General features: G+C 41.2%; 1 protein-coding gene across 3 annotated transcripts in view; it reads right to left on the reverse strand.

Moving 5' to 3' along the window:
* Positions 1–12,236, reverse strand: part of efr3bb (EFR3 homolog Bb) — a 37,874-nt gene that overhangs the window by 17,943 nt on the left and 7,695 nt on the right. For 2 of the 3 annotated variants that reach the window (XM_079643199.1, XM_079643198.1), the window contains 3 exons: positions 4,032–4,108; positions 1,783–1,910; positions 917–1,067 (listed from right to left, as the gene is read on the reverse strand). In XM_079643199.1, the coding sequence (XP_079499325.1) occupies positions 917–1,067; positions 1,783–1,910; positions 4,032–4,108 (356 nt within the window). Of the gene's footprint in view, positions 1–916; positions 1,068–1,782; positions 1,911–4,031; positions 4,109–11,353; positions 11,611–12,236 lie in introns of those variants that run through there. The other variant, XM_079643200.1, reaches the window with a different exon arrangement.

A 12,236-nucleotide genomic window follows, 5' to 3' on the forward strand; every position in this document is an offset into this window, starting at 1 on the left:
GTGTTGATGAGCTGGCTGGTGTTGGAACGGGCTCTGCAGCACAAGGTGTTTAGGTCAGAGAGTGTGAGAAAACCTGGCCGGGCTTGAAGTCCTGTGGTGATAAACTCTCTAATCCGCTCCTTTCACCGCTCTGTGACACTGCTCTGCGGCTTCAGATGAGCTATACAGTGCACATTAAAAGGTCACCTATTATGCTAAATCTATTTTTTCAAGACTTTCATACATACACGTGTGTCCCCTCTGTGTCAAGAGATTCTGAAAGTTTCAGGAAAAAAAAATTCGCTCGCTTTTTTCCCTGATCCATTTATATAAAAACCTGTCTGAGAATGAGCTGATCAGATTTTGGCCACTTTGTGATGTCATAATGTTTTTTTTGCTTCTGTAACCATTAGCCAATCACCAACCAAGGTAACCCCCCCTCCCCCACCTTATCACCTGAATCTCCTCCTAGAGCAGGGGACCAAGACTTCTTGGTCACCTTTTGTGACCAAGAATTTATGGCTAGGCAATTTCGTTTTGGATTCAATGATATTCAAAGCACCCTTTGGTTTCTGCAGTAAATAGAAACTGTAAATCCTTCACAATATCACCTTCAATTTAATAAAATAAAAATGGACAGTGCATCTACTCCACTTTCAGAACTTATAAAGATGAAAACATCACTTCATGACCTTATTTGAATGTTTACCATAACTTTTACTTGAGTTTTTATCACAGTACAGTTTATTATAGATATCTTTCACACTGTACTTCTTTCATAAATCTGTATAGTCATAGCTAAACCGAATGCTCATCATGAATTACGATCAAAGCCAGCATCTTAAAAATCTTACACAGTTTGTTGCTTTTCATTGCTGCAAAACTATTAAACATCTGATTGACTCTTTAAAGTAGTGATACGAGGGTGTACACTCACAGAGTTGGTTCCTAGGATCTGCAGGCTGGGCTTGTCGGACTCCAGCAGCTTCCGCACCATCTTAAGGAAACTCTCCACAAACAGGTTGATGCTCTGACAGTGGCACGCCATCAGCAGCTGGTCCAGCGCCTCCATTGCTATACACACATACCTGAGGAGGAGGAGGGCAAGCACACACAGAAACATCTGGATGACAATATCTGTGTCTGGATAATAAAGTATGTGCGTATTTCTTTTAAATCTCTAAATTCTCATGGCTCTGGAAATATTAAAGTACATAGATAAGAGATTATAGCAAGACTCTGCCAAATGTTAATGTAATCTGTGCAAGCTGTTTGCATTGGCGAGATCATCACAGCGCGTCCTAGTCATGAGTCATAAAGAAAACAACTTCTGTGGCATTTAGAGTAGGTACAGAGAGCGCAGAGAAATAACCGTTGATGACCCTAGAGCAGTTTAATGTTGAAAAACACGAGCGCTTGCCCCTTTTACTTGGCTACTTTGAATAGAGTCAATATAGAGTACAGAAAAGGTTCAACAACAAAAATATTTGGTATAAATGCAATGGCATAATTGTACAGTTCTCTATAGAGTTTGCATGTGGGATATATGATACATGTATACTATTAGACTGGTCCTTTAAAGCATCTCTTTGATGGAAGGCAATTCCAGGCACCACTTTTCTTATTAATTCATAGCAAGATAACCTCCATTTCTTAGAATAAGTTATATTTAATAGCTTCAACTTTGCTGAATTTAAGTTGAATGTGTGGCAGATTATAAATACTGTACAAAATGTCCAAGCAGAAACAGCCAAGATGCCTTTTGAAAACTGTTTTCAACTGCGATTGACGGAAGACGCTCACCCGTATCTGTGTCGGGCCACATCCCTCGACAATCTCTCAGACAGGTAGGCTCCGATACGGTCCAGCTTCTCTGGAGCTGACAGGGCGTAGAACGTCAGCTTCTCCATGTTGGCCTTCACCAAACCATCCTGCCAGGGTGATGGGGGGGGAGATAGAAAGAAGGGGTGAAAACAAGACGAAGGAAAAACGTTTTACAAGGTTTAAAATCCCTAAAGAGTAGATTACTAAAAATGAGAATACAGCCACTCTCGGATTGCCATGAAGCTGGTATGTCCACTAGGGCTGTGAATTGTTAACATCCAGTGCACAAAGGATTGTATGCAGGTAAGAGTGAAGAATTGTTGATATTATTTGGTACTGGCTTGTTCAAAAGGCATCGAGTACAGACACCCAATGTCTACTAAACAAAGAGGCAACTGGTTAAGACACGTGTGTTGACTTCCACTGAGAAAGAATACATGTTCTATTCCATAAACATGTCTGAGATGATAGTGTGTGTAATCCTCCTCAAAAACAAAATTGAAAGAGTATAACTAGTCCACCAAGTTTCACCTCCTACTCCAGCCCTTGACCTACTTCTCTGCTCAGTTTGGTCAGGCGGGGAGAAAGCTAAATAACGTTTACAGTCCATTGATATCTAGTTGACATTCAGGCAGGAGCCAAAACATGAAGTCAATGAAATAGCAACACCCACAAACAGAAATATATAAGACTGTTATGTTTTGGAGAAATGGGAACTGATTTGTACACTTTAAGTATTCTGTACGTAGCTATGTAAGGCAAAAATATCTTCAAAAATAATAACTGCTGTTATACATGGGCATCATTCATTATTTATATCATTAACAGCCAAGGAAAAATAATCATATTTTTATTTTCCATTTCTGAAATGTTGAACCCTCAGCTGGGGATCTGCGAGCTAAATTATGACTTGTAATATTTAAAAAACACAGGTGTTACTGCTTCATTGAAGATGGCTTTGTGAAGTTTTCCAGTGAGCAATGCACAATACCAGGACCCTGAAACCGGAGCAGGAACAATTCTCATGCTTTTCAAGTCAAAATGTGGGCTGTGAAAAAGGGTCTAGTCCTCTCATCAGAGGGTTATTTCAGAGGTCAGCACAGGGCTGAAGCTCTGATTTGTCTGCTTATCAAAAACATCCTGTGGCTGGAAATCCATCTCCGATCACACAGCCAGAATATTGCAGCTGTCAACAACCTGCACTTTTAAAATTGATTTGTTTTTGTTCAATCATTTTGTAGTTCTGTGGGAAAACAGTGCTGGCTTCTGTTAGAGTTAGCAGAGTAAATTGTAGACTCTTCCCAATGATACACTCCAGTCATATGCACTCCAATTTAAAACTAGTAATGTATCCTACTGTGGGGACATTCTGACACATGGAGAGCCTATATTTAGACTTCTTACCACCAATTATCTGGGAGAAAACACAGAAAATGTGAATGGAACTCACCCACATGGAAACAATTTGGAGTAAATGTTATTAGATGGATTTATTATTCCCAAACTGCTGGGATTTTGGTAGTTACAGTCTCATCCACAGCTGATGAGAGCCACATGTAAGACCAGTTTTGGGCGCACAAAGAGCAGATGCACACACACACACACACAAAACAGCGAAATGAGGTCTGCTTGAAACAGTATGTCCCGCATGCTGCAGTTTTGGCCGAGAACTGATTGGTAAAGTGGGTTACTGCAGTAGCAAAGAGGCACTTGTGAAAAGTTTCATCTGCAACAAATCAGCTGCTTCTTTCCATCCAAACAAATTCTCTTTATGAGTCATCTGCATCAGATCTCAAACGCTAGAAAAGAAAGGGCATGTGGCTCGATACCAACAGCTTTGATGAAGATAGTTACATCTGAGGCTGTGTGTGATGTTTTCTTACCACATCTACCCACTCTTCCTACTTGAAAGACAATATCATAATAACACTGCGTTTATATTTACCTGGCAGGGACCACAGATGGAAAGCTGAATCTGATACAGAGCAATTTATGCTAATATTTGATGTGTTCTGTTGTGCAACGTTCTTGTTTGTGTTCAACCTAATGAGCTATTGAAACTTATATAGAGACAGTGTTCCGCTTTAAAAAGAATTGCAATAATGTGGCAAGAGGCAAACCATTTATATATACGAGCATAAAGAAGACAGAACACAACTTCAGACAATAAAAATAACCATTTAGGTTCAGGAAGGCATTAGACAAACAAAGTCACTTGAGCTTCTCACCTCTGGGTCTTCTGGGAAGATGTTGTCGACCAGTCTCTTGTAGCGAGGCCTGAGCGCCCCGCAACAACCACAAACCCCTGAGGATGTAAAAGAGATGACAGAGATTAGACTTGTGCAGCATGACTGGCAGAAAAGCAATAAAAACAAAGGAAAATAACAAGCGAACACGTCCATTTCTTTTTCATCCATCTCTCTTCTATTCGTCTGCCCTGTGTAAGCCTTTCCAAACGAAAGAACACAGTCCAGAAATAATAAGGTATGTTTGAAATCAGCCACTTGTTCAAAGGGGGAAGATTGCAGACTCTACATAATGACTTCACCTTAATAACACACCCACTGAAGTAGTGGTGGAAAGCGAAGTGATGTAAAAATAAGTAATCAAGCATGAGATTAAACGATGAATTAGGAACAATCATTTAACACATGTAGCGGTAACAACCGTAAAATGTGTTGGCAAAGAAGTCACAGCTAATCAAATACTGATGGGTAAGCTAACAAGCAACTATTGATAACAGCCTCGTCTCAGCAGTGATACCGTTATGGTCCTATTAAAATGGCACACTTGAATATAAGTGTACACATCGCTCATTTTACGAAGTGCTGGGGGTTTCTAGCCTGTGGAGAGTGACAGATTTAAATTTAAATGAGCGGCTGACGTGCAGAGAAGCAGGGTATTTCTAGGAGAGGTGCTGAATGTGGATAGATAATGCAAACTGACAGAGCTCTGTTAATAGATTTAATTGAATCAGGTCAAAAATAAAAGCAAGCATCCAGAAAACTGCATTGTCAAATCCTCTGCAAGAATGCCAAATGATGAATTGATATCGCCAGATTAAAAACATGGAGATTCTGATAAACAGTCACCTGGCCTAAGTGACTGTAATGCTGTGGGAATGTATTTGAGAAAAAGCCGGATATTGACGAAATTTGGTCACAAGGCAATTACAATCACAACATTGCGGCTCAGATTATGCACACACACACACACACACACACACACACACACACACACACACACACACACACACACACACACACACACACACACACACACACACACACACACACACACACACACACACACACACACACACACACACACACACACACACACACACACACACACACACACACACACACACACACACACACACACACACACACACACACACACACACACACACAATCAATGCAATCAAGACAGCCTCTAAGAGAAAAGTGCAACACAGTGAAGAGTGATTTCTCTGACTTTGCTTTGAGGAGAAAGGCAAGCAAGGCAGCGAAGGGAGAGCTGGATTGTGATTGGTTGAAGGAATTGAGCAGTGGTGAGTCATAAGGAGACACTGAGAGAATGAAGAAAAAAAAACCAAATGCATCATTCAACCGTTGTTGCAGCTCAGGATAACAAATATTATGTTCCTGCTCACACCAAATAAAGGCTATTTGAGTTTAGGAGTTATGAAAGCTGATGACAAAAAGTAGGCCATCGTGCTTTCAGCAATGCATTCACGTTTAATGAAGCGTTTGAGAGGCTGACACTTTAAATAGAGATAGCAGAAATCTAGTTAATATAAAGACAAATGAAAAACAATCTGCAAAGAAACATATTTTCCTCTTTCCTTCCTCCCTCCTTTCTAACGTCAGCCCACTTCCTTCTCTTCTCACAGAGGAAAAATGTTTCATTATTCATTATTTTTTTACTTTGTGGTTAAACAGATTGGAGTATGTTTTGCTGATGGTGCACGAAAACCTATTATGAGAGCATACTGACCCGACATTTACAGGATTGCCAGATGCCTCACAGTGTGCTCTATCCAACATAAGACAGATTCTCCGTGGAGTCGTCACATCAGGACTACAGTTGATCTTTTAAATGCACCTACAAATTGTATAGGACCTCTTCAACCAACCCATACAGCCAGAGACAAGCCTGTTCACACTCGGAGACACACAGACTGTAACACAGGTGTAACATGCTCTCAAAATCACACAATTCATTTTTTCAAAAATAAAATGGACCAATTCTGCCCATTTCACAGATGATTGAGGCAAAAAGCTGCCATGTGCCTGACTCACCAGTGCAAATGGCTGAGCTGAGCCCAGCTGTAACAACACGTTGCCAAACACACAACCAAGATACATGCACCACAGAAGATATAGCACATGGCTAGTTTTCCATCTGGCGTCTATGGGCATGTATATACTGCACATATATAACGTTAAAAGGATCATTCCAAATGCATTAATAACTACACCTATAGGACAATTACCTATTTATTTATTTTAAACCTTGTTTTAAAAAGTGCAAAAGGTTCCATCTAGAGCCAGAGTTTGTCTGTTTTGAGCTACTGTAGGTACATGGAGAACCTGCTCTCTATGTAGATATGAAGGGCTACTTCAAAGGAGACAACAATTCTCAGTTTCCGGGGATTTTACACTTAAAAAAGCAGATATGAAGTTATGAATACCATTTTCCAATTCGTCCCACTAAATACTACACTAGCCCTTTAAGAGCTTGTTTTATCTGTAGATCTAGACTAAATATAGTACCATACCTAAGGAAACGATGAAAGAAAAAACACACACAACACTTTCTATCCTTGCGGTACAAAGCACCGACGCAAAATATTAGAATAGGGCTGCAACTTAACTGCTACTAGCTGAAAACACATACATTTGGCTGCATTTCATTTGATCTTTTTTAACCAAAGCACACTGACTGACCAATTCAGATACGAACACACCAATGGCAGAAAGCTACATTGCAATATGAGGGTTGACGATTGTGCCCAAGGACATGAGGACAGGAAGACAAATGACCAACCCACGATGGCCCCTTCTACCTCCTAAACCACAGCTAATGCAGCAGCGCTCTGTTCTGGGCTACGTTCCTGCATTCCCTGGCCTTCTGGTATGTTATCACTGACCTACACTTGGGAGTAGGGCAGCCAGTACAGGCAGGATGTCCTTGAAAAGCCTTTTAATAGAGCAAAATGCATATTTAGTGCCTTAATCACTTAAAAGCCGCTCCGTTTCAAGGCCTCTGAAAGTTCTACTGAAGTCCGCAGCAGGAGCTCGGCTGGTGCTTATCTTTGAGAGTGGCGTGTCTATTCATAGTCCTCTCTCCTCCATCACTTCAAATACTAATGAGGCCTCTGCACCCCTCCCTCCCGTCCCTCTGTCCCTTCCTCCTGCACCCACTGAGCCTCCCTCTCACACCTTCTCTCATCCTCTCGGTGTTGGCCCGGGGCCTGAGTGTAGGAGTCGCCGATGAATTAATGAAAATGCAGCGGGTCCCAGGAGTAGAGAGGAAAGGGTGGAGGACAAAGAGTGACAGAGACACAGGCGGCTGAAGAGGAAAAGGAGGCAGAGATGGAAGTGTGATGGGGGAGGTGGGTGGTGAGTCACAGATTAGCGCTACTTATTGCATCTCCTCTGTCCAGCACAAATCTGCCCTCTCTCTCTGTCAACAGTAGAGAGATGAGATTTTTGGGGAGGAGTAGTCAGATGGCGTAAGAAAAGTTTAATACACTTTTAGGTCTATTGTGCCTAAAATCCACAACCGTTTTAACAGCTGAGTGGGTGTAGCAATGTACATGTTGTTTCCCCCTCTTCTGGCACATTGCAAGCATCCACATTTTCCGTTAAGCAGTTTATATTCCTAGGTTCGTTTTTTGCATGAATTTAAAGTGGCTGCCATTTTTGTTGGTTAGCTCATAAGCTAGTGGCATGTGTTGTTGTGGGAATGTATTTATCAATCTAATCGAATAGAGTTTGGGTTGCATATTTAAACACAGAAAAAGGAGAAAGGTGGGGAAAACCTTGGCGATAATGAAAGGAGAATTCTGGAAGTTTAGGGAGGCAGTATCAGTATGTTCTCAGTTCACAGAAGTTGAAGGTCATACTGTTTGGTGCACAGAGAGCGTAACTAACAACATTGCAACAAATCGTCTCAACAAGAATTTCCCCAACTCTTTGCAACGACGTGAAAGCCAGTAAATAAAGATAACATTAGCAAGGAAGAATCACACAGTTTTATTCTAAAAGTAAGTAAATGAGCATAATACTTTTCTTTTACACATGCCATATACATTATGCTACCGTCCAAACTGTTTTTTATTGAACAGAGGGCAATTCATCATTCAGAAAAAATATAGTTTTAGGATTTTCAAAGGCTTGATAAAAAGCAGTTTGTGTGTTATGGTTGCTTAAGTGGCCCCACATACTGGTCACTAAAACAACGAATGCTATAGGACTGCAACTTATGATCATATTCATTATCAATTAGTTCATTTCTGTTCTTTTGACAAGCTGATTAATTGTTATGTTTTCCAAAAGCCAAAGATGATGTCTTCAAATTGCTCGTTATGCCATAAACAGAACTAAGCCCAAAGACCTTCAGTTTCAAAATTATAAAAAGGAGAAAATTAAATACTCAAATTTGAGTGGCTGAAAGCTGTGTTTTTATTCTTTGCATGATAAAAGACTGAACAAATATTGAATTTTGCGATTTGTTGTCAATTTATTTCCAATTGACAAGTTGATAAATTGTTGCAAATCTAAAAAGCTACTGCAATAATTGTAAACATTAACATATTCTGTAGCTCAAGTTATTGTGCTGCAAAACCATGTTTGTGTTGGAGATGATTCTCTCTCTACACTGTATAGCTTCAGAGTTGTGCTTGGTTTGAGTTGTTAAGTGTTTCTTGTGTTAATAATGGTGGGTTAGAGTGGAAAAAAGCTAAAAGAGATCAGGAGGGTGGGTGGACAAGAATTTCTCAGCGGTGAAAAACACACACACACACAGGGGGTCTCACGACTTCCACCCACTCTGCATGGCCGGCTGACAACACATTTAGGGGCTGGACACCAAGCGACTCAATACACACTCGCACATAAACCCACACAAACATGCTCGCACACATCGAGTAGGACGGAACAATGAATTACTGGTTAATGTTGGGAGACAGAACAAGGTAATAGAGAGAAGGCGGACATCTCTGCAGCCTGGTGCAACTTTGCCCAGAGCGATGTCTCTTACATGTCACCTTACATGTTACACTGATTGGATGCTAAGCTACACATCCACGCAGAATGTGTGCATTACGTGTGCACATGTGTGGGGGTCTCCACCCATTCAGATCACTATAGCAAGGAGCAAGCCAATCACAAAGTTGTTTTTATAGCCGTAACAATGGGCTGGTACATTAACAGATTACACTCTCCATTTCCCACAGGATGTCAGCTTAACGCTTCCCACATTAGGGTGAGAGAGAGATAGAGGGATGGGAGAGAAAATGCATCCGGAAGCGAGAAGAAGGAGAGGCCAATAAGAAAATACATAGCTCTGAAAGACATGTTTGTGCATGAGAAACAAAACATTACTAATAAAAGGAATACTCTGTCTTTTCTTTCTTTATTATTTTATAAATCCTCCACACTTCCTGAGTGTAAATAGAGCTACTGCCTTGTTGGCAACACAATAAAAAGGAATTTAACTTGATGATATAAAAGTCAAACTTATTACAATAACACACACAAACAGGAGTGTGTGACAAGTAGCATATCTTGCTGCACCTGCTGTCCTGGAGCTGCTCTGCTGGACCAGAAGTCACGTGGCTGATAAAACAGGGTAAATATAGTCCTGCATGGAGCATATCAAAACACATTTAGGATCTATGTGTGTTCATGTTTGTATGTTTGAGTGGTTGGGTCTGCAAGAGACAGAGCACCATCACCGGCATCAATACACATCAGCTTCAGCCGGGGGTCATGCAAAGCGATAGTTTTACAGGCCAGAGTCAGTAAGCACACAAACGGGAGCAAAGACCCTGTGGCCACCTACATGCTGCTGTATACACCTGTGCATAATACATGATACTTCTCATGATGGTTATGAAGACTGTAGCCCTTCAGGGGTAGTATTACATAAGAGGGCGAGGGGGGGGGAAACCGACCAAGTCTTGCTATTTTTATATGAGCAAACAAGGACGGGTAAAACGTCTTTAAACAGAAGATTCACGTGGTAAAATACGAGCACACGCAAGAATCTGTAAATACGAAGAGGGAAGTGTAAGGCTGATTCAACAGCCAGCCAATATGCACGTAAGCTGTCCCTCAATGAGTTTGGGAGAGCTGTATAGAGCTGAAGAGAGGAGGTGGGTATCGTTCAGGAGAGGCTGACAGCATTAAGCGTGACAAAGAGGAAGAAATGGGAATTTTTGTCACTCTGGCATGGAGATAATGACAGCAATTCAAATGTGTTGCGTGTGTTACCACAACATCCATCTACCCCCTCTCTCCTTCTGTATCTTCAGGCTATAGACTCGCTGCACGCAGAAACATACACAGTACATCATTTTCAACCATAAATCCAAGTATTATTCAAAGCACACACTCCACCGAGAGTGGGTGGAAGCGAACATGGCTGGTATTATGCGACCAACATACTGATGTACAGACCCAGCTGCCAACAAATCCTCACGACACAAGGCCGATCCGACACACTATGAATCACACAGTCAAACAGGCACTGAAACTGGGCTGTGAGGGACTCAAGCCCAGAGAGTCACATTTACATACAGGAGCTCAGCAGAGCGACGCACTCTGTCTTACTGAGCTAGTTCTTCCAGTCTGCAGGTTTAGCCTACTTAGCCAAGCATTTTTCCATCAATAGTCTCGAAAGTCAAAGCAAAGCTAACTACATTTTTAATTAGCGCTAATCAATGAACAATATATCAACATGTCAATGAAAACAACATAGCTACAGAAAACACTAACACCAAACGCATTTTAACATGATCTTAAAGTTTTACAGAAAAGTACCAATAATTAAAACTTCTAACCGCACATATACTATACCTGTTTTCAAGGAAAAAAAATCCAAAATAGCAAAGAAATGTGAAAAATATTAAAGGATAATAAGAAAACATATATAACTACAACAGTGAGCTGAATATTTTACAGGTGTAGAGAACATACTGTTATCACTTCAACTACAACAAAGGAAGTCATTTGATTAAAAAGTGTTCTGACCAAAGAAGTGTCCGGTACCGAAAATAAACATCTTCAAAGCGGTGTATCCTTGTAAGCTATTACTGATATTAAATAGAGCAGTATCCTCATAATAGTCCAAGTTCATATAATGCGCTTTTAGTCAGTTGCAGTCTATCACAAGAAAGCTAAGAGGAAACGTGTTGGTAGAATGTAGGAAAACTGGCTGAACGCTGCATGCTTTACATTACTCACATACTTAAAAAGCCTTAAACACACACACACACACACACACGAATACACATAGGAAGAATTATTGTAATTCTTACCGTACATCCTTCGTGATGCTGGACTCTCTCACTACAAATGGTTATTTTTTCTCAATGCAGCTTCAGTAGCTCATACAGACACACTGCTGTGCCAAGAGGCACTGAAAACGCACACAAACACACACACACACACCGCTCACTCTCGTATAAATGCCTGCACGTGTGCATGGAGCTAAAATGCGCACCGTGATTGGTGCAGAGCTTGGACCGATGCACTGAATTACACACACTTTTCCTGCCGTGCAGACACTCACGCACACGCAGGCACACACGCACGAAAGGGGGCTGAAAGGCAACGTCAGAGAAGCGTGCCGTGATGACCTTGGATTTTCCTGTTCGTCTTCTGCAACAGCGCTCCTTCTGAAGGGGGCTGTGCAGATTTCACATGCAGGCACACACCTACAAACACACCCCCCCCCCCCCCCCCCAGTTCTGATAATTAATCTCAGTTGCATATAAAGAAACAGAGACAAGAGGCGGATGGGGATAGAATAAGAAAGAAATATGCACCACTAAGATGGAAAGGGAGAAGACCTCCCGCCCACGCAATTTCCCTTTCCCCCTCTCTCCACCCCCTACCAGCATCACCCTTTCCCTCCTCTCCATCATTAATCTACGCATGCTTCCTGCTCTACTTAATTTCAGTTTTCCCTATATGCATAGGCAACTTTTTACAAAAGGTCTTTCCTTTTTTACTAACCAAATACCAAAATGTCTTTATTAATAAAACCATGTTTACTGGTATTCGCTTCTTTATATTTCAAACCGTGAAATATTATAATTTTCAATATTTTCCTATTGATTCAATCTCTTCCAGGTTTAATTTTCCAAAACCATCCATCCATCCATCTTCTCCCGCTTATCCGTGGTCGGGTCGCCGAGG

This window comes from Notothenia rossii (genome assembly GCF_949606895.1).
Source record: "Notothenia rossii genome assembly, chromosome: 8".
Lineage (NCBI taxonomy): Eukaryota > Metazoa > Chordata > Actinopteri > Perciformes > Nototheniidae > Notothenia > Notothenia rossii.